The sequence below is a fragment of the Squalius cephalus genome (assembly GCF_949319135.1).
Source record: "Squalius cephalus genome assembly, chromosome: 5".
Classification (NCBI taxonomy): domain Eukaryota; kingdom Metazoa; phylum Chordata; class Actinopteri; order Cypriniformes; family Leuciscidae; genus Squalius; species Squalius cephalus.
The window spans coordinates 47,158,343-47,186,203 of record NC_137126.1 but is presented as its reverse complement, the minus strand read 5'-3'; the positions used below and the strand labels follow the sequence as shown (position 1 = coordinate 47,186,203).

The following is a 27,861-nucleotide window of genomic DNA, read 5'->3' as shown; positions in this document are numbered from 1 at the left end:
AGAGAGAGAGAGAGAGGAAGGGAAAGAGAGACAGCAGTGTGTTCCTTGTGTTTTCCGTGCGGATGAGTGGAAGTTAAGGAAGTCTCCCTCTAAATCAAAGTGTCACTCTGAACATTGAACAGTTGGAGGATCGTTTGGACAGAGACACTCACAGGAGATGCAGACACATGCTGGGACACACGGACCAAACTTAAACTGCACTTAAACTACGATTTACACTGGGACACACAATGAGTCTGTCACCCATCATCATATGACAGCAACAGGACACGCACTTAAGAGGGACAGAATAGGACAGAAAGGACAGTAGTGGACCGGTGATGACTTTCACTTCAGGGACGACAACATCCAACCTTCCTGGAGAGAGATTAAAAGGATAAAGCAGAGAGATAGAGAGAAAAACCCCGGCAACTTCAGCACACTATCCTGGTAAGAGCAGTTTGATTATAAACCAGCATCTAACTGAAGTCAAATCAGTCATGTTCTCTGGTTTTCACCTTTATACTGTGTTACATAGACCCAGACAATTCATAGACTGGCAGAGAAATGGCAGTTTAACTTATGCATATCCATAGTAGAAATGTGCATGAGTTTGAATGAGATCTTATTCTTTGCCAGATCTGGAAATTTGAAAAATAAAAATGCCTAGATGAACCCTGATGGCACTCAGAGAGCAGTTTACATGTATTCATTGAGCAGACGCTCAAATCATAAGCAAGTATTTTATTTCATTTTTTTATTTCATTTTTACTAAATGTTTTAGAAATAAATAGTTACGACAAAAAAAATTATATTTACTAAATATTTCCCTGACTTTTAGGGTTTCAGAAAAATGTAGAACTATACACTGTGGCATAGTGCTTGCAACATCGGTCATGGGTTCAATTCTTAGAAAACGCATAAACTGATTAAATGCAAGGTTAAAAGCATCTGCCAAACTCATACAGGTAAATATATAAAAGCAGAAATTTGCACAATATTCTCATCAAACTGTTAGATAAATGCATAAGTGAGGAATGTTCCACATGGTGAACTGCGTGTCCCGAACTGCAGTGAAGCTGGTAATGATCCTTACACTTTCCACAGAAACAATTACTGCTGAACTTCACATTACGCATTCGGGTCCTGGAGGAATCGAGGTTAGCACGTTAAGATCTAGTTTCAACAAGAGCTTTAAACTACTTAATTATGAGTTACATAATCACCAATAAAATCAGTTCAAAATGTGTTTAGGATTTGCTGCATTTTCTCCAAGAACACACAGCTATCACCACAAATGAGTCTTTTTGAATGAATTAAAAATCCTGTAGAAATGCATCCCACCGCCACACACTGGAACCCCTTGAGCTGGATTTGTGCCCGATGGACACGCTCTCAGTCTCAAAGTAAAGACTATACTTGCATTTCCTAAGACAATACCAGCACTTGCAAGCCTGCAGAAAAAGAATAGAAAGTTATTGTTAATGCATGCTGAAAATGATCCAGAAATCTGAGACGGAGAGAAGCGGAGACTCCGATGACATCAGCAGCTCAAGCAGGAAGCCCACTATGACATCATCACAGTCAGTTTTCATTGGAATCAGATTTTAAATCTGTGAAATGCGAGTCAGATTTGGAATTCTTAACAGTGATGTAATTCTGCATTCACATGCTTCGACTCTATGGAGCTGATTTTGGCAACGCTCATAACAGCAAAACAGATCCATGTGCAGCTTCATCCGTGATGACACCAACATACAGCATCTCACGCATATTGAAGAAAAATAATCAATGTGATAGAAGCAAGTTACCTAACTGGGCATTTTGATATGACATAACATCACAATAAAATTCTGACTTCGACAAGGACATTCTTTTTGTTTTCTAGTTGGAGAATCATAAACATGGTCATACTGACAAGATGTAAAGGGTTAGCCATAATGCAAATTATTTTTACACTAAATGTGGTAAATATATTAAAAGGCTCATAAATCAACAACAAGAAGAAATGTGAATCCAGTGCAGAAATGAAATTAAAGGTTGGAAAAGTCTTAATATCCAACAGACAGTGTTTCCTGAATCAATGGCAAGATAAATGCACAACAACAACAACAACCATTATGTAGTTAAGTAAAAAAAAAAAAAAATATATGATTCATCTTGCATGTTTGTAGCATGAGGTTACGGATCCTTGCTGAGTGTCTTGAGCAATCTTGTTTATTTTACGATCGATTGGAATATATTTTCCATTGGTGACTCAAGGCTTTGAATGTTTGTTTGTCCATTCCATCCAAACCGCAAGGCGCAGTGATTCAGATATTAAAAATAAAGAAATATTTGTTTGTTTTGGATCAAGTGATAAGCTACAGTCCCAGCTACATCACCTCCCTGTGGCAGTTCTTATGTTTTAGGGCTCTACGTACAGTATTGGTCTCTGAAATGATCCCTGAAACGAGTGGGAAGGAGCACGCACTTACTAATGAGCACAATGAAAAACATGGAGCGCTGAGTCCGTTGCTATGGGAGACTCTCTACACACACACACACAACACACCAGGAACTGCGTGTGATCGATTTTCCCATCAGTGAATTAGTGCATTCCAGTCCTAGGGTGTAAATCTATGACTCAGAGATTACAGAAAAAGACTAAATCTGACATTAAACATCCATAAACATTTATCTAGGAAAACTTCAAACTGATTGCATGTGCGCATCTGGATGCATGTGTGTATATAACTTATCAATGCTTTGTAAAGCATTCTTAGGATTTGATCTGATGTTCAGGCTGTATTGCCTGACTTTGCAGAGACTCTTTAAAACTCAAGTGCTCCTCAGATTTGACAGTTTTGTGTTAAAGGTTTAATGCTTTAGATAACTATGGCTGAGTTGCGTTTTGGGATAAGAAGAGAGAATTGCATATGGTGTGTGAACAGAGATCATATATTTGTTGTATATGCACTACGAGTGTACTACTTATTTGTCGTATATGCACTACGATCTGATTCACAAACAACTGACTTTTATGAACCTGAATTCTGATTAATGATCCCCTAAATGAACTCAACGCATCGGTCAGTGAGCAAATTAACATGATTTAACTTTACCATTACAATGTCACTAATGCCTGCCAAAATTAATATAATAATGTTTAAATAATTTATTTTAATTAAAATGTAATATATGCATTAAAACTAATATAAATGAATATAATTGCATATAAACTATTTAGTACAGATTTAGTGAGTTCATTCAGCAAAAGATTCATCAGTTTTATTGATTCAAAATTCAATAAAATAACCGATTCATAGGAGTCATTTGTGTGTGAATCAGAGTACACTGGGCAAACAAACTTACATTCACAACTCAAATATGAGGTAATTTGCTGTGGTGCTGGAGATTCAGTCTCTGAAAAATCACCAGCCATGTGTAATTCTCTCTGCTTATCCATTATTCAATGACACAATACTGGAGTAAAACACACAGACACACAACATGTTACGTACATCGCAAAACTTGTGTGGTCAAACTTGTGCATACAGCAAAACCACTAGTGTGGCCTAGTGTTTAAAGAGCTAGACTGGTATCAAACGGGTTTAGCTTTAAATCCTGCAAGGCACGATTAATTGGGTAATTCTAATGGTGTAGAGTCATTTACTTTGGATAAAAGCATCTGCTAAATCACTACTTACAGATGCTTTACCAGGGCACAAAAGACCTGTTCTTTGGAAAATCACCAAAGACATTCCAAGGCCCAGTGTTTTTAACACATGTTTCATTAGCTAATGGCTTTCAGATAAATTAACAGTTCATTCAACAAAAGGATTCACATGACATGGAACTTTTAGGGTCACACTTCAAACAGGATTTAAACATGCATTCTGTCTGTGCTGTTTTTTTAATAGTTTGACCACATGGGTCAGACAGGCTGTTGCATTAGATCTGAATTAGCCAACTGCTTTAAAGGACAAGTTCGGTATTTTACACTTAAAGCCCTGTTTACAGATCGTTTCTGATGAAATAGAACGGTTAAGACTGAAATTTGGACACATGCTGCTGGCCCGAGAATTTTCGGTTTCTGTGGTAGCACCCCCCCACCTCCACAATGGCTGCATAGGTGCACTGGAACAATCCTTCCTAAAACGCATTAAACTTTCGTTTACAAAGACGTGAAACTCACCGAGTGGTCAGGGGTGTTCACTGATGTGCTCACACAAAAATCGCTGAAAAAGATGCTTTCCAACAGGTGTTTTACCATTCGTTGTAAAACTGTGGACCTATTTTTCCACACGCCTCACACCCGTAGATTCTTCCGTTGAGAGCTTGAATAATAGACACTCCAGTCCAGCAGGAGGGGTGCTACCACAGAAACCGAAAATTCTCGGGTCAGAAACGATCTGAAAACAGGGCTTTAAGTGTAAAATACCGAACTTGTCCTTTAAGATTGCATGGGAAGCCAAATCGAACAGCCAATAGCGTTTAGTTTATATCTCAGTTCGAGCCGTTTAGCTCGGTAAAGCCACAGTTTCCTCCTAATCTCTAACCGTTTCTCCTCCTAATCTCCTTCATATCGCTTTAAAATACAGCATTCTGTGCAGAGTTCAAATGGGTCCGATACGTTTTCTGGTCAGCGGCGACTCGATCACATGATCCGCTCTGTGTGTCGTGTCTCTGGACCGGAGCTGCGACGGTTCTCGTGACACTAACGTGAAACCAGACTTCATTCGCTCTGATGGAAAGCATATTTACACTGTCTGATCGTTCCCTGTCCCCTATATAGTGCACTGTGTCATTCACCATATAGAAAACAGTGAATGTGTGAACAAGTGACCGATTTCAGCCGCAGCTTCAGCATCTATTTATAATGTAGGGGGCGGAGCTTCAGATTCTAGAGAGCATTTGATTGGAGAGAAAATCTGATGAGAAGCTGAAGTGCAGAGAGATGTCATCAAAATCACTGATCCATATTGGCGGAAGTGAGAGTCTGTACGTTTTAAATGCTTATATCTTCTAAATGCGAATTTTGTCAGCACACTTCAGCTCATAGATAACAGTAAGGCGAACATATTCATAATAAAAGCCTAAAAATTTAGAGACTTAAATTTAAAGGCTCATTCACACCAAGAACAGTATAAAGATATAAAGATAACTAACGATAACTATATCAGAGTCCACACCAGCAGACAATATTGTTCTGTTTATTATAAGCACACGCTGCAGTTCTGTCGTCTGTCACTTTAAATGCTCGAGGAATGGATTCTGATTGGTTGTCAATGTTTTTATCATTCATTAGCTGGAAAAAAGTGATGAAAGTTCTAAAGGTGATTCATCACGGCGCCAAATAATATCCAATCCGTCCATATTAGAAATAAGTCAAGTCAAGTCAAAGTCACCTTTATCTCTATAGCGCTTTTTACAATACAGATTGTTTCAAAGCAGCTTCATAGTGATAACAGGAAAATAATGCAAGAATGTTTCTTTCTGCTGTACAGCAGATCTAGAAGAAAGTAGTGTCATAGTTCAATGATGGTTCAGTTTTGTTGTAAAAAAGTTATTAATTTAGTTTTATTTATATATACAGCCACTCTAGAGAAAACAGTGATGTCATCATCCAGCTCAGTTGTCAATGCTGGCAGATCAATAATATTGTTGAATATTAAATATCCCCAACTAAGCAAGCCAAAAGCCAAAGGCGAAGGTGGCAAGGAACCAAAACTCCATCAGTGACAGAATGGAGGAAAAACCCTTGGGAGAACCCAGGCTCAGTCAGGGGCCAGTTCTCCTCTGGATCAACTCAATGAATGAACAGTGTATGATTATGATTCAGGCATTACAGGTCAGAAGTCAGATTGGATCAGAACATTCAGAATATTTATCCAGTTCCATCTGGGTGAAGATCGGAGTCATCACGCCGGTGTGGAGACGGGTTTGTTAAGGATCAGTGCCGATGGCTGTCGTGTCGATGAGGCAATGTGTTATGCATTTGATGAAATTAGATTAAAACAGTGGCTAGTATAAACCTATGTGAGTTCATTATTTGTGCTGTGGGGTCTGTAAATAATGGCGGTAAAAATAACCACACTTGGCATAATCAGAATTATAAAAATCTCCTATAAATGGAAGTGAAAAGGTTTGCTTGTGTCATGTAAATATCTTACTGCAAGAACAATAACCATAAAGATAACTAACGATAACTATATCAGAGTCCACACCAGCAGACGATATTGTTCTGTTTATTATAAGCACACGCTGCAGTTTTGTCATGTCAAAACTGGTCTTGGTCTGTCGATTTAAATGCTCCAGCTCTTTAAAGCAGGTTGGATTTTGATTGGCTGTCAATGTTTTTATCGTTCATCGGCTGGAAAAAAAGTGATGAAATTCTGCAAGTGATTCATCACGGCGCCAAACAATATTCAATATATCCATATTAGAAATGTGTTATGCATTTGATGAGTATGAGCCTATGTGAGTTCATCACTCGTGTTGTGGGGTATGCAGATATTGGTGGTAAAAATAACCACACTTAGCATAATCAAAATAATGAAAATCTCATGTAAACTGGAGTGAAGAGGTTTGCTTGTGTCATGCAAAATATCTTACTGCGATCAAGTCCTTACTCTTCTGAAGGATCATGTGACACTGAAGATGCTGTAATGATGCTGAAAATTCAGCTTTGATCACAGGAATAAATTACAGTATAAAATATATTCACATAGAAAACAGTTATTTTAAATAGTAATAAAATGTCACTGTTTTTACTGTATTTTTGATCAAATAAATGAATCCTGTGTAAGCATGAAATAAATACACGACTTTTCATGGGGATACAAATAAATATTCCTACTGAGAATATACAATAACCTCTTATTTGATTGTGTTCCAGCACAGAGACACATCTCAGAGAGTCATGACTGTCGTCACTTTGAAGCGTTTTCTTCTGGCCCTGCTGACCATCACCCTATCCAGACCCGACATTGCTTCGAACGGCTTCGCTGAGGAGTTTGAAAGCCGAGATGATGTCCTTGAAAGCGAGTTCATGTATGCCGGTCGATCCAAACGCTCCCCGGACCCTCCCGGCGCCTCTGACGTGGACAAATGCTCCTACACCTTCATCGTGCCTCAGCGGAAGACCACAGGTGCAATCTGTGTGAACTCGAAAGAGCCTGAAGCCCTGCTGGAGAACCGCGTGAACAAGCAGGAGCTGGAGCTGCTGAACGGAGAGCTTCACAAGCAGCGGCGTCAGATCGAGACGCTACAGCAGCTGGTGGAGGTGGACGGTGGTGTGGTGAACGAAGTCAAGCTCCTCCGCAAGGAGTCGCGCAACATGAACTCCCGAGTGACGCAGCTCTACATGCAGCTGCTGCACGAGATCATCCGCAAGAGAGACAACGCGCTGGAGGTTTCTCAGCTGGAGAACCGTGTGCTGAATCACACGTCAGAGATGCAGCATCTAACCGCACGGTTTCGGGACCTGGAGCACAAATACCAGCACTTGGCCTCGCTTGCAGGCAACCAGAGCGCACGGATAGTGCAGCTGGAGGAGCAGTGCAGAAGAGGAGGTGGTGGTGGAGCTGCTGTTGTACGACAAGCACGACCTTACCAGCCTCCTGTGATCCCGGCACAACCACCACAGACACCTCAACATCGACAACCACCTCCACCTCCGGTCCAGCACTCCCCCGCCAGGCCTTTCCACCCGCCGACCTACACACGCAACCACAACCAGATCACCAATGAGATCCAGAGTGACCAAAACGCCAAAGCAATGCCACCAACCTTACCGACCATAGCCTCTGAAACACACAGCTTCTCAACAGATAAACCCTCAGGTGAGTGTCTCTTGCACAAACAAGTAAATAAAACAGATGTGTCTATCAGAGATTTATCATAAAAAAAACATTTTAGGTTTTACGGACTGAAATCAAAATTTACAATATATGAACTGATCATGTTAATATGACAACAACCTTAAAAACACAGGTGGGGAAGAAAAAAGACATGATGAATCAAAGCTCATAAGTAACTTTTCCACAAGCTGGGGGAAATATTAATGGTCACACTTTAGTTTAGGGTCCAATTCTTACTATTAACCCCTTGCTCATCACCCCCAATTTTGGCAAGTGCTGCATACATGAAATGCCCAAAATAAAAAGGTTACTGCTCATAAGTAATTCTGAATAGAAACATAACACACATACATTTAGAAAGCCAACCCTTGAGAGTTTATAGTTCAAGACTCAAAATTAACCAGACTGTTATTAATATTGAGATATATAAGCTCAAACATATTTTGAACTAAAATAATCTGGGATCACCAGTGATCCCTGTCAGGTAAGGGGTTAACTAATTATTAACTATGACTTTTGGCTAAATAAACTCCTAAATACTGCTTATTAACAGTAAGGAGTACTAGTAAGGTAGTTGTTGAGTGGATTAAGGGATGGAGAATCTGGTCATACAGAATAAGGCATTATTATGTGCTTTATAAGTACTAATAAACAGTCAATATTCTAGCAATATGTATGCTAATAAGCAACAGTTAAAAGTGATAATTGGACCCTAAACTAAAGTGTTACCATATTAATATATAGAAGGTGCACAGTGTCATATACACAAATACAAAACACCATCATGGAAACACTAAAATATGCAATGACACTAAAATAATGCAATCAACAATCATTTAACAACATAACATAAGAAATATAACCATAATGCATATAACTGATATCAAAAAATAAGAAAAAAGTTATTTAAAAAAAATAACATAAAATGTGACTGTTTTTCCACTGTAAATTATAAGATGACTTGATCTTTTTCACTTACTTTAAATTGAACAGTATTGGTATTGTGGTATTGCTTGTTTGATATTTACAAATGCTCTCCAAATGTTTAAAGAACAGAAAATGTTAAAGAAAAACATTCCCTTACAAAAATCATGACGCAAGTCTCCACAAGGCAAACTTCTGCAAAGCATTTTGTGTACGCAACAGGATCAGCGTGACTAATGAGAAACATCTAAACATTACACAGCCAGCAGTCTTCCTTCTCTTGCAGCGTTTCTGCAGATTTACAAGGTTAATTGTCTTTTGCACACTGAGTATGATAAATAAGTATGGATATGCATAAGTGGTTTGGTTACATCAGTGGTTCCAAAGAAAACAGCTCAAAGGTTCACCGACACAAGCAACATGGAGACACGTGGATTTCCCTGCCGATGATCACGCCAGAGAGCTTGGCCTCCGTCCCGTTACAACACAATCATCTGGCAACATATCTTCTGAACTAAGAGTTCACATTAATCTTTGGAGGAAAACCCACTTTAAAGTCCTTAAACGGGGGATTCCAGACACCCTTCAGCAAACTTCTACAGTGAGATCTGTGCTTTGCTGTAAGAGGTTTGTTTAAGTATTGCAAACTATTCTGCGATGTGGGGATTTATATGAGGTAACTGGGGAGCTCAAGTGTAGAAGTAGAAATGAAATGCAGAATGTAAATGACGGGGTGATGGTATGTGGTTGTGATTGTAAATCTATACAAACTTTCCTGAAATCTTCCTTACAATATCACCAGAACACACATCCATTCTCTATCCACTGCAGTCGTCTGTAAAATTCATCTTGTCGTCCTGTTTTCTTTTTAACATGCCATTAAATCACGCCTCTGGAAGTTATTAGCAAGATTTTCACCCACAACAAAGAACTGCTAATGTGCTTCGTTTTAACAGATTCATGGACACTTAACAACATGTAATGGGTCAGTTGACTGCACGATTCTAATAAATATCCCACACTGCATCAGTAATACAGCTTTTAAAATACTTACTTGCTACTTTATCAAATGCACGACACATTTAATCTTAGTTTCCACAGGCAACAGAAGAGTCGGCAACATTGTGTGCAGAGAAACTCGCTGTTTACACCTAAATCTACACATATATGTCATTTAATGACATGCAAAATATACATTATGGATTGCTCCTCTATTGTAAGTGACTTTGGATAAAAGCGTCTGCTAAATGCATAAATGTAAAACATTGGTCATTTAACAGATGCTTTTATCCAATAGCATGTGAAAACGCCTGAGGATGGAAAACTTCCAATGTAAATCATTCTGGTGGATCAAAACAGGCCTGAGACTCAATTGTGGCATATAATGCAAAAAAGCTATTAAGAAGCTTGTTTTATTATAAGGATTTTCTGGGGAAACTATGAGAGATAACAATATATGTGCCATTTATGCACTGCATTTAACATTTTACCATCATTGAAAACGAGGCAAGACGACCTGATGTAAACAAGTCCTTCAATGCATAAAAAAGAGCTGATGAACAATCATCTAAAACTTCAAAGCAAATGAAAGAAATACAGAAGGTCCTTTCAAAAAGAGATGACTGATTTCAGCGCCGACTGTGAGTAGCTCTTGCTCACGAGATGACAAGCTTCTTGCTCATCAATAGTCTGGAAAATGATCCGGTCACAAGCAGATTGATTCCAGTCTTACCCTTTTGAGTTCGTAATGCTTGATTATTCTTCAGCAATAAAACTCCTAATCTGAAATGTAATGTCAAAACAGCCGTCACAGAAAGACAAAAAAGTCTGAGACAAATCAAAACACAAACTGTGACAAATTAGATTCCAATGTATTTTTCTATTGCGTTTTGGAGAAAATCAACAAGCGTGACAAAAGATGAAGGGTAATTTTAGACTGAAACTTCAATGAATGTTCTCTGAAACCGGCTGACCCTCAGATGAATGTCTCACTATAATCTGGTACATTTATTAGAGTACGAGTATTATATCTATCCGGCCTGACTCATGGAAGTGAATCTCGAACCATGTTCAAACCTAATATAGTTTAATGCATTTCTCAAAGCTGCTTTTGTATAAATTGCATTTGCAAACAGCTCACTTTCTATCTCACTATTTTATCTCCTGCAATGCATCCACAGCAGACACATAAGACCAACAAATGAAAAAAAAAAGGACCTACAATGTTTAAATTAAGACGCACCACATCTCTAGTCACTGTAAAGTTACTACATTGGTACTCGCTCGGATGAGAAAGCTAAACCTACTATGCAAACCTACTAAAACAAGACTTTTTGTGAAAATCTGAATGCAATCTGTCTGTTTCTAAAAGGTGCCAATTGGTGTGATGATCTTAATTCAACAGAAGCCCTCATCCAGGCATCCTCCACCAAATTTAACAGTCGTTAACATTCAGAGCCCCAAGAGGCCAGAAGATATGGAAACAATAGCCTGAAGAATCCCGTGTGAGAACAGAGGCACTGGCGAAAGTGTGATTTGGCTCTTGGACTGAAGCTTGTTAGCTCATTAGACACCTTTATAGGGAAGCTCGAGGTTCTGTAAATCACAGCGGTCAGAAGCAGAGACTGCGTGTTCATTATCTAGATGATTTTCCATCACCTTAGGGCAGTTTTTACGACGCACAAGCGTTGGGGAGAGCATGCAGTCATAATGAAAACAGAATTGCCTCAAATGTGCCGCTGGAAACCTATGAGTCCAGATGAGGAAATAACATCTCAGCTACAACGGTTGCATAAGTGCTGTCAAATAACATATGACTATATCCACTCCTCTTGTAACATTTAGAAAAAGCCTCAATGACTACAAACGAAAAAATTAATTATGTAACAAATGTTTTTTAGTTTACTAAAAGCCTTTATATATAATGCTTTATAAAAGTATTTTTTTTATGCATTAATTATGCCTTGTAATGCACCTTAAAAAGCATTGTATGGTCTCATGAATAATTGTAACTATATAATATAACATTATAATAATTATCTATTCATTATTACACATATAGAAAGTATAATGCATTAACAGACAAACCAATTTTAGATGTAAAAAGGAATCTGCAAATATTCTAATGCATTATCAATCTCTTTATAATGCATTATACATAAAGGCATAACTTAAGATTCTTTGAAATTTCTCTATTGTTTTCCATTGAAAAACTAACAGCATTCACAACGATGGTTGCACAAGTGCTGTCAATGAGATGATGGCTTCAGTTAATGGTACGAAGTCAGTGAGGACAAAAATGGCATTTTACAGGCTCATGCATACAATATGTTTAATAAACATGCGATGATCACCCATAAGATATACTACAATCCAAAAGCCTCAAAACAATTGAAACACATCAAACTCAATGAAAACCATAATTTTCATAAAAGAAAAAAAGCTCCTGGAGGTCCTGGCCAAGAACGCATCAATATGTGACTCTCTTGCAATGCTGTTCTTTTAGAAAGGCAAACTGGTCTCAGAAACAGTTAAGTACACATGTAATAAATAGCAGCTTTAACCCACATCTGAACTGATTTCAACATAAAATTCAGAGATGCTGTAGACAGAGAAGAACCATGCATTCAATAACGCACGTGTTTGATTTCCATACAGGACCATTCAAAGACTGCTTACATGCTCTAGAAGAAGGACACACCAACAGCAACATGTATCTACTGAAGCTGGAAAACACCAACAAACTGATGCAGGTCTGGTGTGACCAGAGACACGACCCCGGCGGCTGGACCGTCATCCAAAGACGCATGGACGGATCGGTCAACTTCTTCCGAAACTGGGAGACATATAAGGTCAGAAACATGTTTATGTTCATTTACTTGTGTAGAAACATTTTCTGCCAAATGACGAACACCAACAAACAGATCATGCAAATAAGGACGATGTGATCATGAGCTCATGCATGCATACATCACCGCTCAGCGCCGCTAAAATTGAATATAATGCTTCTGATCTGTATCATTGGATAACAGCATGAAGTCCCCTAGTACTTCCATCAGTCATGGTTAGTTAACGTAATGAAACACACATTGCTCTGAAATCCTGCCATTCGTGCATGGAGAAACTTCCATGACAAAATGTCTTAACCGGTCAGAAAACTGCAGCTTTTTGCAATTTCTGAACTCATTGCTTTTCAAACGTCAATGGAATTCGGTTATGCAAGATGGGCAAGGTTTCCAAACCAGGGCCAGGGCTTTTCCAGGGCTTTGTCCACAAAAACACTGTCTGACGAAAACACTCTGTCGATATCATTAGAGCCCGGAATTACAATCAGGACTAGACGTAAAGAGCCAATGTCATGGGAAATATTTTAATGACTATATTAAAAAATAGCACTAAACTGTAATTATATAATGATTTTTTTTTTTTTTTTTTTTTTTTTTATGCACCCCATTTATATTCCACAAGTTTTTGGGTAGCCAGTCATGAATAGTAAATAAGAATAAAGCTTAAAATGATGCTGATCAAAACATTACTGTGAGTGAAACACTAGCGAGTGAAGATGCATTCATAAAACCGATAACTTTTTTCTCTCTCACTCACTTTTTCTTTTCAAGAAGATAAATTCAAGAAGGAATTTTTCATAGAATTGAGGACAGTTCATAGTGAACACATCTGTCACGCTATAAAAAGGATAAAATGGCATTCGGCATCAATGATCTCAAACCTTGCACGAAGCATCAATGTGCCACTTTAGAATTTGAATGCATTGTAAATGTTGCGTAAAGATTCTGTAAAATTTCTCCATTGTGTTCCATGGAAAAACTAACAGCATTCAGGTTTGGAACGACTTGCGGGTGAGGAAATAATGACAGAATTGTATTTTCTGGTTAAACAATTTCTTTAAACAATGACTAACACAACAGCAGTCTGGAGCGATGATTTATTACATGCATCAATAAATTCTGTGACGCTATTCTAGGTGTTGAGCTGGCTTGTCTCTGCCATAACGTGTAATTTCTGTCCGCCGACAGCGAGTTACATACGTTCTCAGGTGTTTTAGATACTGTGGTCAGACCTGCTTCCTCTGAATGAATGATTAACCCTAATGCCGAGACCGCTAAATACAAACACATGTGTACGATGTCGGAGGAGGTCTTTTAAATGTCATCTGGCAAAGTGTTTTGAAAGAGCATTGTAGAACTTTAAGATTTACAGTTTATTTGATAATCAAGAGGTTTCCGCCAGTTCTTGTTCTGTTTATTGTAAGTCAACTGAGCATAAAGAATCCTGCTGAAGAGTCTGAGATTTCTACAGCACAACCAGTTCTAAAAACTCTATTCGCATCAGACGTTTCACTCATTTTAGCACGGTTAATGGTCGTTGTTAAATCCATTTACTTCATTCCTGAATGAATCTGCCGTTTGAACGAATATAATGAATTATTTAATGACTTACTCATTAAGACATTTGCCACCACCTACTGGCAGTTTTTTATTTTTTATTTAGAATATCATTTCATTAAAAAAATTATTTAATATTCCCATTAAAAAAAAAAAAAAAAAGGTATAGTTCACCCAAAAATGAAAATTCTTCATTCATCATTTACTTTGAAGCCTAAAATTTTATGGTGTAATAAATTCTAATGTAGAATCAAATAAAATATTTGCTACTTTTTGTAATGTCTATTTGATGTTTTTCTCGTTTAAGGGGTGGTGGATAATGACTTCACTTTTCTAACTTTAGTTAAATGTATGTAGAATCACATAAAACATAAAAAACATACTTTTTTCTTTATATTTGCTCCCCTTGGGTAGCATTTTCAGAAAGTATGGAGTGTCATTTCATTGTTATGCCAACGACACGCAAATGTATCTGCCACTCAGGCGCTCTACCAATTCATTTGAGTCACTTTTAGAGTGTTTAAAGGACGTTAAAAACTGGATGGCCAAAAACTTTTTAATGCTAAATGAGGAAAAAACTGAGGTCATTGTATTCGGCCACACAAATAACTCCTCAGAAATTATATTAGATTCAAGTCCCCTGGCATCTTACTCGAAAACAACTGTTAGAGATTTAGGCTTTTTAATTGACAATAACCTAAAAATGGACAAGCAAATTAACTCTGTGGTCCGGGCTTGTTTTTATAATCTGCGTTTATTAGCAAAAACTAAACCATTTTTATCAAATAAAGATTTCGAAAGAGTAATCCATACCTTTATTTTATCACGGCTGGACTTTTGTAACACTCTCGATTACAAGCGGTGCAAAATGCTGCGGCAAGGCTTTTAATGAGGGTAAAGAAACACGAATCAATTACACCCATACTAGCGTTTCTAAATTGGCTTCCAGTCCATTTTAGAATTAGACATAAAATATTATTGTTTGTATATAAATCGTTGAATAACCAGGCCCCACCATATTTTGCAAACCTTTTAGCCCCATAACCCGTCTAGAACATTACGCTCAGAGAATCATAAACTACTTGTAGTGCCTAGAGCAAATCGCCTACATAAAGTCGACCGGGCCTTTGCAGTAATAGGGCCGAGACAGTGGAATGAGCTGCCGCTATCTATCAGGTCTGCCAAATCGCTTTAAGAATCTGTTGAAAGTGCATCTAATGTCGTTAGCCTATAATGGTTAGTTGTGATGTTTTATACGTTGTCTATTTATTGGTCTATGTGTGTCCTTATTTTTTAACCATTTATAGAATCTGTATGTAAAGCACTTTGGTTCAACCTTGGTTGTGTTTTAACAGTGCTATATAAATAAATAAACAAGAAAACTCTTTTCTAATTTAGCAAGGATTTGGGAACATCGATGGTGAATACTGGCTTGGTTTGGAGAACATCTACTGGCTGACCAACCAAGGCAACTATAAGCTACTGGTGACACTCGAGGACTGGTCCGGCAGAAAGACGTTCGCAGAATACGCCAGTTTCCGTTTGGAGCCAGAGGCGGACTTCTACAAGCTGAAGGTGGGCCGTTACCATGGAAACGCCGGAGATTCGCTCACCTGGCACAACGGGAAACAGTTTACCACCTTAGACCGAGATCATGACGCGTACACAGGTATCAGAGGAATTCAGTCCTTATCACAACCAACTTCTATACAGAGATCTTTGCTTGGTTTCATTGTCCACTAAGGGCTAAAAATGTACTCTACAGTGCTGCAGAAATGAGTGCTAAAACCCAGAAACGAGTTCAGAATGATGTAGCTGGAAGTTCAAAAATGCAGTCAATGGATTTAATGGATTTTGTTGAAGTCATGCAACTGTGGTGTAGTTCTTTACAGCCAAACTTTAGCTTTTTACTTAAGTCATTAAGGCTTCAAAATTAAGTTGTGAAGATTATCTTGATGAACAAAACGTGCAAGAGTCATAATCTTTTGTTGTTCATTGAGATTATTTTCTGCAATAATCCAAAAACCACCTGGTTGGAAGTAAAGCGAACCAGAATGATTCCAAATTCCGGGTTGCAAACAAAATGACATCATCACTGCAGCATTCTAAATAGAATCAATGTGTAACTGTGTGCAATTCTATAAGTCACACTTTTCACTTACTCAAACTTCATTTCCTTTCATACAGGAAATTGTGCCCACTATCAGAAGGGTGGTTGGTGGTACAACGCCTGCGCCCACTCGAACCTGAATGGCGTGTGGTACCGCGGTGGGCATTACCGCAGCCGCTACCAGGATGGAGTTTACTGGGCGGAGTTCCGCGGTGGCTCGTATTCCTTGAAGAAGGTCACCATGATGATCCGGCCAAACCCCAACACTTTCCATTAGAAACATCACGTGAAGGAAAATGCTAATCTAACAAGCCGTAACTCAAAAGACGTTGTAAATAGTGCAATGTTAATGTTATTTTTGTATTGATCGTTATGAATTCCTAATATGCAGTCATACATATTCAAAATCCAAAAATATGACTTCATGAAGGAGAGACGACTTTTTGGGTTTCCTGGAGACAGAGGTCCCAATGGTGCCCAGGCGCTGTGGACAATGAAGAGCAAGTGAAAATGCGAGAAAAACTTTACAATCTTCAGTCAGATGAACCTGGCAACATGACCTGAAGCTGGACAGCATCGTGTGCGTCATTACAAGTGCGCTTAAAATGGGGATATAGTCAGTATGTTTACCTGATCTTAACAGGCACCGAACCTCATTTTCACTGTAAGAAGTCTAACCTTGAAGAAGAGAACTGTTATTTTGAGTTTACATTAGTGCTATAAAACATAATATGTTGTGTACTAACGGAGGAATTTAAACAGTTCACATTATTCAGTTCTCATACCATTTTATCTGTTTATAGCATTGACTTTCAATAAAGGGTACGTTGCAATTTTGCCCTGTGAAGTGGACTACACAGGATCTTTGGACGACTAAAGGGGAATTTATATGCAAAAACTTCAACATTTAGAAGTAAATTTAGCTTAGTTATTGTGTATGCATCTATTTACTGTCTAAATTAAGAGATGTGATTTGGTTAAATTAGCACATTTAAATCACAAATGTGAAGCCTCTGAAAACATCAATGACTCCGCTAAATTTAGTAGCACAAATGCAAAGTCTCTTCCTCATTTGATCTGTTTATAACAGTGACTTCCAATAAAGGGTAAATTGCAACTGTGCCCTGGGAAGTGAACTACATAGGAATTTTGGACATCTTAAAGGGGTTTTTAGTGTTAAAACTCAAATTTAGTCTAGTTATTGTTTATGCACCTATTTGCAAGCTAAATTGTAAATAAAGAGATGCAAATTGGCTAAACTAACATTTAAATCCCAAAAAGCGAAGCCTCCGTAAACTTCAATGACTAGGCTAATTTTAGTAGCACAAATGCAAAGTCTCTTCCTTATTTGATCTGTTTATATACTGTAGCATTGACTTTTAATGATGGGTACTGTTGCAACAAGTGGACTATACACAGGATTTTTTGACATCTTAAAGGGATTTTTCAGGCAACAATAAAAATTCTGCCAACATTTAGAGAGAAATTTAACCTAGTCATCGTGTATGCACCTATAGCTAAATTGTAAATTAAGAGACATTTAGACCACAAACACAAAGCCTCTGCAAGCATCACAAAATATGTCTGTGTTGTATATTACTGACTATTTTAATGTACTGTAACAGCATTCACATGTCCATGAATGATTTCACTCATTTGAGTCCTGTTTGGAAACCATCTGTATAAACAGTAGAAGCTATGGAACTGTTTACACCTGGTTTTAAAATGCGTTTTGGTCGATCGGATCACAAGTAGCCTAGATGAGGGAGACACATTCCTGTTTACACCGGGTGTTTTAATCCATCTCTTTTGTCCATTTTTGACCACTTCTGTCCTGATTTCTTCGAGGGGAGGGTCTATGGGAGGATACATCTATGGGCTTTTTCAGATCTTTCAATCTAATGGACGAAATAAGCTCCTGCAATTTACATATGAACACGACCAGAGAACAAGCTCAAAACGTTATAGACCCCGTTTACACCTGTATTTAACATCGTCCACTTGTGATCCAATCGACCAAAACGCATCTTAATACCAGGTGTAAACAGGGCCAATGAGCGAGTTTGTTTTTGTAATGCAAAGTGTGGTTGTGTTTTGTACTTACAGAATGTTCCAATAAATGATGTACAGCTACTGCAGATTAGCTCTTTTGTGATAAACTGCAAAAGACAAGACTTGCCCTATAGACTAAATTACAGTAAACATGAGAAATGAGTCGAGAACGACCAACAGATGGACTGAGTTCAAAGCTCAATGTGTTCGTTTGTTCAAGCCTCTAAAGGTCAAAGGCTCTAAGGGCCCTACGGGAGACTCAGGGTTTGTCCTGTAAGAGAACAATCCCAATACTTTGCTGCTCAGACATCTTGGTTGTTATGAATGAAAAAGGGTGTCTTTAACATTCGTTTCCAAATGAGGAAAACCTTGTAAAAGGCTGGAAAATACATTACAGTCAGTATGAATATCCATCTACTCACTAGTCGCTTTCACAGCCACGTTGTGTTTACACTTGCGCTCTTGCAAACTAATCCAACTCAAACTTTCCAACTTGTAGATTGTATTTAGGCTTTGAACATTCACAAAAGTTGCATTAACTTGCGAAGATTATCATGATGAACTAAACATGTAAAAATCTAACTTTTGCAGGTCACAACAAAAGTTATAAACTTTGAAATAAAATGCAACACATTTTACTTCTGTGACGTGGAGTGTTTCCAATTGAAACAGGACTTTTAAAATAAGGGTGGAATTGAATTTATTAATCAGAAATGAACTGAATTGTAAAAAGTATCTCGGAAGTCCTTAGAATAACATGCATCAGTGCATCATGATGGAAACCTGTGTTAAGAAAGTAAAAATAGGGTTCATTTTCAATTCATGCTGACTTTAAAATGAATGTAAAACAGTTGTGGAGTGGTTGAAAAGTGAGTGCACAGCTAAATAACACGTTTTTGAGATACTAGAACTATGGAACAGACGATGATGGCTTTTATGGCAGCAGTGCACACAAGCCATCATTTTGTTCATGTTTACCGTAAGCAGACACAAAAGAGAGAACAACACACTGATTGTTCAGCATGACATGGACTTTTAATGGGTCACATCAACACATGAAGGTATAAGTGAGTTTATGCACAAAGCATGACAATGCCCTGTGTCAGTCAGTTCTCATACTAAACATCCCTTGTTTTCTGGTTTATTCTTTGAAGCTTTTTTGTAGGGCAGCCAATTGATTCAATATTTTCAGCACAGTAATTACATGATATGAGGATTCTTTTCTAGCTTGCTTCTAAATCTAGTTGTCTAATAAACCTGGCATTGTATATTACAAATATCATTGGCTCTTTGGCAAAAAGCTTTGTGTTCCTCTTTAGCAAGTTACTATAAAAATGGATAAAAGTGTCTGCTAATTGCATAAATACAGTTAATTAAGCAAAATCAAAATTAGAAAAAAGCCACCAAAAGATATGACTGGAATTGCCAATATTGTGATTAAATATTACCTCATGTAAACACAATACTTCCATCTAATGCGAACTAAAAACTATGCCTATCTGAGTGTGGTGTACTTATTAGCGAATAATGAGAATAATGAAAATTGCATGTAAACTGGAGTGAAGAGTTCTGCTTGTGTCATGTAAATATCTTACTGCGATTAAGACCCTCGCATTATCGGTGTACATGTAAACATGGTAAATGAATGCCAATCTGACCTACAGACCACAGTAACATCTATTTTACAATCAAACTGGTCAATCTGTCCAAGATTTAGGGGCCGTTAATGAAAATTGTGTTATTTATATCTTTTATCTTTACTAAACAAATAATGTTACAAACACCACTTTTTAGTCCAAAAAAAACAGCTTTAAACTCTCCCACAGACATGTCACACGCAAGCAAGGAAACAATGTTGTTTCAGTGTTTCTCCGTGCCTGCCAATTATCATCTAAATTCCACATAAAAACTACAATGGTGGTCAGACAAACAATCTCTTACTGTCTAAGTAGACGGTTCTTGATTCCAGATTGAGCAGCTAAGGATGTTTATCCTTTTTAGTGTATGATGTTTAGTCAAAGGTTTGGGTATGCAAAACTACCATGTGATGCCAATAACAAAACTGCAAAAACATGAGCATATTCTGTCCAAGAAAGGTTGTCAAAATGTCAGGTTTTCAAAATATAATTTCTCAGACAATCCTGGAGAAATGGCACCTTTACATTTCTACAAATCAAACCCAGACTATCTAATATGTGCCATGCGGCATCCCTCCATCTTCTCCCAATTTGAGTTAAATAAGAACAGCAGCTGTAAATGACTAATGGCTGAAGAATATGAGACAGTTTCCAGCAATCTCTGATCATTGATATCACTGTAGCAGGAGAGGGGGTTTGGAATCAATTTATTGTTGAGTCTACAGACTTACTGAAAATCTGTGAGGTAATGAGAACCGTACGTCTGTGATCTCTGTTAGAGTTTAGAGCACAAACACTAGGGTTCAACATGCATTAGTGTGAGAGAACATGGGAACACACTGAAAAAATGTCTAAAATAATAAGACATGTTTCATATTCAAATGCTGGGAATACTTATTCCAAGGATGATAACAAAATGCATGTGTCTTTCATGATCTGGGCTTCACTATCCAGCCAAACCCTGATTCCTTGGTCGAGAAGGAGATGTTCAAAAAGTTTGGTTGATGTTAGAGTTCGGTTTGTTTGGATGACGTGAACGTTTTTTTCCGAACTCGGGTGGACAACCGTGAACCATTCCCGAGTCCGCATATAAACGGTGGTCTGGGGAACAGTTCATGTGAACTCCGGTACGGTTCGCTGCGGATTCGAACGCAATTGTACTAAAACGTGGAAATTAACTCCTATTGATGACCAGGGCTTTACATTAACACCAGCCAAATGTGTGTGTATTTCAGCAGTGGCGTAACACACACACACACACACACACACACACACACACACACACACACACACACACACACACACACACACACACACACACACACACACACACACACACACACACACACACACACACACACACACACACACACACACACACACACACACACACACACACACACACACACACACACACACACACACACACACACACACACACACACACACACACACACACACACACACACACACACACACACACACACACACACACACACACACCTACTAGGCACTTTGGCAGGTTGAATTTTATATATAATATATAGATTTGTCAACTGTAGTCTTTTAAAAAGGCATCTAAAATATACATTTTTCGATACATAGCGATACTGAAATATCTGAAATGCTTGACTTGACTAAGTGAACGTAAACAGTTGAGAAAGAAAACACACGTGTAACAGTATAATGGATCCGTGCGTCAAGTCTTAAAGTGACAGCAGCCTAATATCCCTGCTGCCAAATTATGAGATAATATTACGTTTTTCCCAATGGTATTGATGTCAAAATTATGGCCAGCGAAAATGCTGAGTGGCTAGTAACTTTGGAAAACCACTAGCCACAGCGGCTGGTGAGCAAAAAAATTCATGTCAAACCCTGTACGATTCAATAAATCTCTGTGTTTGTGTCTGTTCTTACTTTCCTATCAAGCTGCAAGCAGAGAGAATGTATATCACATATCGGCTCCCGCACTCTTTAGAACATTTGCAGTGCATTCACGGCAGACAGACGCAAGTGCTGTTAACCAAAGGTTCAAAAACCAAAATGTAAAAAAGTGAGGCGAGCAATGCTATGAATTTTGCCACGTTCTCTAAACAGCTGCTACTTTGATGATGCAAAAGCATCTCGGGTTCAGACCCAAATAATATAATGTGAACACAATCCAGCTGTGGCAAGGGGAGGGGGGGAGCAATTGAACTCGGGTTAGGACCATGCAATGGAAGAGAGTGTGAGAGAGAGAAGAGATGAGGACTCACCCAGGTAGGGAATGCAGGACACCATCTTTAGGGAGCGGATGTACTCTCTCATCCTGACGTAGTTATGCTCTTTAGACGTCAGGAAGTCCAGCTTGTCAAATGTGGCCTTGTCCTTCCTATTGATCAGCTAAAGAAAAAACAGGAAAGTTGCGGAGTTCTGTTAGTTTTTCTTCTGAAACACAGACCATATTGGGAAGCTACTTGACAAAAGTTCAATGAGATACAAGCTGCACATGATCAGGCCCACATGGAAATGCTGCTGAATCCAACATCAATAATCAGTTCTGCAGAGCAAATACCACATCTTACAGATTCCCTTCCATGCATTGTTTTAATTATGTTACTGTTGTTAATAAAACAAAGATTAATGACGTTTTTAAACAAGAAAATACTATTTCAGGCTTTAGACTTCAAAATGTAATGTTTAATTCAATGTGTTACTTGCCTTTGTAATTATTTGTGAAATTCACTATCAATTTCTGAGTGAAAATTGTTTCAGAGTAAATTCTAAACCATTTTTTAGTCAATAAGTTTTCAGTGAACAATGACTTTCAGTCTCTTATTGACTTAGCAGTATTTAAGTGGTTCAGGACTGTATTGCCTACCAAACACAGATTTAACCCTCTTTTGTGTTAAAATCTTGTTACTCCATTTTGATGTTTGTCAAGCTACAATAAAGGTTTTCTGTTTTCTACCTGACTCTTGCTGTTTTTCAAAGTGTTGATTCTTGGCAAATTGCATGGAAACCAATGGGGGGGTCAATTTGACCACAAACACAATCGATGAAACCAAAATTTGTACAGCCTTTCCAAAACAAATGTGTTGAAACTCTGCATGCACATTCATGATCCTAAATGAGACATTCACAAAATTCAATAAGAAATAAATAGTTCAACTAGTGCTTCAAACAGTTTAACAATCAAAAGCGGGTTGAATTGACCCTAACACAATTTAAAATCTATGTCCAGTTGCACAGAGTGAATAAGCACAGCTGGTGGATCATAAGGGGATCTTCTCAACATGCCGAGCAAATGCAAACAAACGGCTTTTAGCAGCCCGACCTGAATGGATGAACAACCTGTGGAGAGAAACTATCAGACCAACTGTTTCTGAAGCTTCTTTTAGACTTCACAGCTGTCATGCCCCGGGTTTGACCTGCGCTACACACTCTGAGAAAACACACACACACACACGTTTTCTGGAGGTTGAAATCATACAATCTGTAATAATGTATATGGAGTTGTCATTTGTGTGGTAAATCACGGTCAAACTGAGAAGATAAAGCTGCTATTCAGGGACCTATTGATTTCAAAGCTAAACTCTACACAAAATAAAGGTTATTTATTGACATCTGTGGCTCCATGAGGAACCTTTAACATCCAAGGAACCTTTCCATTCCACAAAAGGTTATTTTCTTTAGTTTTTTGGATTTAAAAAAAAAAAAAAAAATTTTAGTATGTTATTTTAAGAACAGTTCAATGTAAGGTTCTTTGAGGAACCAAAAATGGTTCTTCTATGGCATCAAACTTTAGGAAACTTTATTTTTTAACAGTGAAGTATGTGAACTAAAAACTTATCAGATTTGCTTTCAAGGTGGTTTCAGTTGAAGATTGTTTATTAACACTTTACAATAAGGTTCATTAGTTGACATTAATGTATTAACTAACATGAAATAATCATGAGCAATACATTTGTTACTGTATTTGTTAATCTTTTTTAATGTTAGTTAATAAAAATAAAGCTGTTCGTTGTTTGTTCATGTTAGTTCACAGTGCATTAACCAATGCTAACAAGATTTTAATAAAGTATTAGTAAATGTTGAAATTAACATTAACAAAGATTAATAAATGCTGTATAAGTGCAGTTCATTATTAGTTCACGCTAACTAATGTAGTTAACTAATGTTGACTAGTGAACATTATTGTAAAGTGTTACCCATTTACTAATGCATTTTCTAAATCAAAAGATATATTTAACATTATTTAATGTACTTTGCACAAACATGTACGATTATATTTTTACTAAGATAATAAATGCTGTAAAATATTATGTTTATTGTTAGTTTATGTTAGCTAATGCATTATGTTAATGAGACCGTAAAGTGTCACCAGTTGTTTTATGATGATATATTTGTATATAATGCTATTTCTCCACTCTGCAATAGCAACAGCATCTAAAGTGAAAAAAAACAACAACAGAAAACCAAATCTAACGATTGCAAAACATCTTCTATTCTAAACATTCTGGCCTGTTTTCCCTAGAAGGGTTTTAATAGTTTATTCTGTACCTTTGCCCACCCAGCTTGTTCCAAAATACAACCAACAACTCCAAAGCCAGAGCGGGCATATGGTGCGAAACTCCTGAGACAGAGAGCCGGGTCTCCAACATGAGCCTCATTAATAACCACTCCGACTGCTCACGCCATGAGCTCATGGAAGCTGCCATCTCACTGCTTTACGAGGCTCTTGGGGACAATGCTAAAAGCTTGTGCAGTTACAGTGGTAAATACCTCATGATGGGAAGAAATAGACACATTTGAAATTCCACTGACTATAGCAGAAAACAGAGGTGTGGTGCATTCAGCCTCAAGACTTTGAGAAGGAAACATATCAAGGTGCTGGTCAAGGAACTCAAACAACCGCTGTAAATATGGAAGTAAAATAATGCCAAATGTTTTTGAAACAAAAATGCCTGTTGAATTGCACTACTTGAAAAAAGTATGCATTGCATTAACCATGTTTGCATTTTAATGCATTGCATTTTTATGGGCTGAAATTCAGCATGGTTGAATATTTAAACTGTGAATATTTCAATCCAAAACATTTCAAATGTTTTTTTCAAGTAGTGCAATTCAACAGGCTTTTTTGTTTCAAAAACATTTGCCATTATTTTACTTCCATACGTAAAAAGGCATATTTTACTGTATATAAAAATGCTGGTACATAATGGTGAAAGCTCTCATTTGACAGAATTAATAATTAAAGAGGTTTTCCAAATTGTCCTTGATCTTTTGACATATAAGAGGTCATTGTACTATAAAAATATCCTGCAAGTTTCAGAACTCAAAGCTTCCTTGTTAGTCCAGAAACAGCTTTTATATTAGTATAAATATATCAGTGACCTATTACACCCTAGACACTCAGGTCTTCTGACCAATTGCTATTGACGGTTCCTCGTTGCCGTTATAAATCTAAGGGTGACCGTGCCTTTTCGGTGAAGGGTCCGAAATTATGGAATGGTCTTCCTTTCCGTGTGAGGTCATCTTCATCGCTAGCCATTTTTAAGTCTTCTTTAAAAACATATCTGTTTTCTTTGGCATTTGAATAGATCATAAAATGGCTTTTTGAAGCTGATAGAATGATGTTGTATTTAAATGTGTTTATTTATTCTTGTTTGATCTGTAAAGCACTTTGGGTCAACTTCTGTTGTTTTTAAATGTGCTATAGAAATGAAGGTTGACTTGACTTATTGAAGCCAAGCTTCCAAAACGACAAAAGAGATCAACGCCTACTTCTATATCATTACCTCTTTTGCCTCGTCCAGCGATTCACGTGTGTCATGCAGTCAATACGAGAGAGACACATGTACACAGGATTACTTGAGCAACAAAAATGATATAGACCCCTCTGAAGATTAGCTGTAGAAAAAAAAAAAGTGTCTTTGCATTGCCTTGCGATCCTAAAATTAAGAAAGTGTGAGCTTTAATTTGATCAAAGTTCCAGATTGCATCAGTAAGACACTGTTCGTTTGTTCGCTGCATTTTAAAGCAGACTCGCTTTAACGACACAGATTGATTCAGGCTATTCAGAGAGACTGAAAATAAAAGATGATGCAGTGTCATACACTGGATCAGACAGTAATGCAACACACAAGTATGAGTAACAGTGTTTTTACCATGTGTGACTATTGCTTTATCTGTTACAGATCGCTTGATACGATTATGTCTCTTCTGCTCATCAAGGCTGCATTTATTTTTGATAAATTACCGTAAAAATTGTAATATTGGGAAATATTATTACAATTTAAAATAACTGTTTTCTATTGTAATATATAGTAAAAATGTAATTTATTCCATGTGACTAAAGCTTAATTTCCAGCATCATTACTCCAGTCTTCAGTATCACATGATCCTTCAGAAATCATTCTAATATGATGAATTGCTGCTCATAAAACATTTCTGATTATTAATGCTGAAAACATGTTTTGTGGAAAACATTTTTTTTTTTCAGGATTATTTATTATTATTTGATGAATATAAAGTTTAACAGCATTTATTTGAAATCAAAAACTTTTGAAACATAAATGTCTTTACTTTCATGTCTGATCAATTGAATGCATCCTTGCTGAAAAGTATTAATTAATTAATATATAAATAAATAAGCTTTTGAAGGGTAGTGTACATACATTACAAAGACTAATAAAAAAGGCATGCCACATTACATGTAAATACAGTCACTGAACATGTGGGGAATTTCATTGCAAGCCAATTTAAGGGAGCATGGCGTCTGCATGAATTCTGATTATTACAGATTAAATGTTTATGGCTGACCAGAGAAATACAATTATTTTTACACTTTTACATCCAACTAGACTATTATATTTAGATTTATGCATTTATCTAAAGCGGCTTACATTGCATTCAGAGTACAAATATGACCAGTTCATGCATTTCCATGGAATCGAACCCCTGACCTCGGCATTGCTAGAGCCCTGATTGAGCTTAAAAAATGTATGTTTAGAAGTATGAGCATTAGTAATAGGGATGCTTGAACAAACGCCACTGAATGTAAGTACTGTAATACTGTAAAACCTGTGAGCTGGACATGCCAATTACATGGACATATTGTAAAGAGCTGAAGCAGCGCAGTGGGATTGATGGAAAAAGATATTGCACAGGAGGAAAGTTGATTCCTACAGCGCAGACAGCCTTAATATATCACTCCACACTGACACAATCCTTTCCAAACATGCAAGCAGACAAACATTATTTAGTGGCCATAGGAACATTTTTATAGTGGGATTTCAGTCAGGACCAGAACTATAAAGACACGAGAACTCAACTCCACCAGCATGGAAACTTTAGAATGACCCGATAAAATGGAATATGGAATGGGATACGAGGAATGGGACATGAAATTAGGACAGTCAGCATCTTGGTGTTATAGTTGGCAGTGGGATAAGAAGTTTAGGAAGACACTGTGTCGTGTTTCAGGTTTGTGGTGAGCAGCAGATTTCATTGAGATGGAAAAAGTGATGGATGAATCTGCGTGAGCCGGGGAAGGGATGGATTTTGATCCCCTCTGTGAACACGGATGGATTGCAATGGAAGAGGAAGTGGTTGAGACCTATAGGAAACACGGGCGTGTACGCAAGCAAACACACACACGCACGCACACACACACACAGCTTGGAGTCCACAGATGTGCTTACATGAACTATGAACAAACTGGAAAAAGGGAACATATAAATTAAATATATGCAACCACAAACTAAAAGAACAGAAACCATGAAAGTTTTTTTTTTTTTTCTGATTTGGAATTTGGAACATATTTCTATAAGATTTGCTATAAAGGCTGCAAATACAGCAAAAACTTTGGGTTACATATTATTTGGTAACACTTTATTTTACAGTGTCCTTATTCATTTTCACCATGACTT

At 37.5% G+C, this 27,861-nt stretch overlaps 2 protein-coding genes across 3 annotated transcripts in view; one reads left to right on the top strand and one right to left on the bottom strand.

The window, feature by feature from the left end:
* LOC307158853 (ras-specific guanine nucleotide-releasing factor RalGPS1) overlaps nucleotides 1–27,861 on the bottom strand; it is a 141,686-nt gene that overhangs the window by 60,399 nt on the left and 53,426 nt on the right. For both annotated transcript variants that reach the window (XM_079871815.1, XM_079871814.1), the window contains exon 8: nucleotides 22,204–22,330. In XM_079871815.1, the coding sequence (XP_079727941.1) occupies nucleotides 22,204–22,330 (127 nt within the window). The remainder of the gene's footprint in view (nucleotides 1–22,203; nucleotides 22,331–27,861) is intronic.
* angptl2a (angiopoietin-like 2a) lies at nucleotides 4–16,781 on the top strand. The gene is made up of 5 exons (XM_079871818.1): nucleotides 4–429; nucleotides 6,860–7,805; nucleotides 12,405–12,598; nucleotides 15,548–15,818; nucleotides 16,337–16,781. The coding sequence occupies exons 2-5, from the start codon at nucleotides 6,884–6,886 to the stop codon at nucleotides 16,534–16,536; spliced, it is 1,587 nt and encodes a 528-aa protein (XP_079727944.1). The 5' UTR covers nucleotides 4–429; nucleotides 6,860–6,883; the 3' UTR covers nucleotides 16,537–16,781.

Bases quoted from the DNA above. Each gene is read 5' to 3' on its own strand.
- angptl2a (XM_079871818.1), top strand. From the start codon at position 6,884: ATGACTGTCGTCACTTTGAAGCGTTTTCTTCTGGCCCTGCTGACCATC. The intron at 12,599-15,547 runs GTCAGAAACATG...TTTCTAATTTAG, and splicing joins GAAACTGGGAGACATATAAG to CAAGGATTTGGGAACATCGA. The intron at 15,819-16,336 runs GTATCAGAGGAA...CCTTTCATACAG, and splicing joins AGATCATGACGCGTACACAG to GAAATTGTGCCCACTATCAG.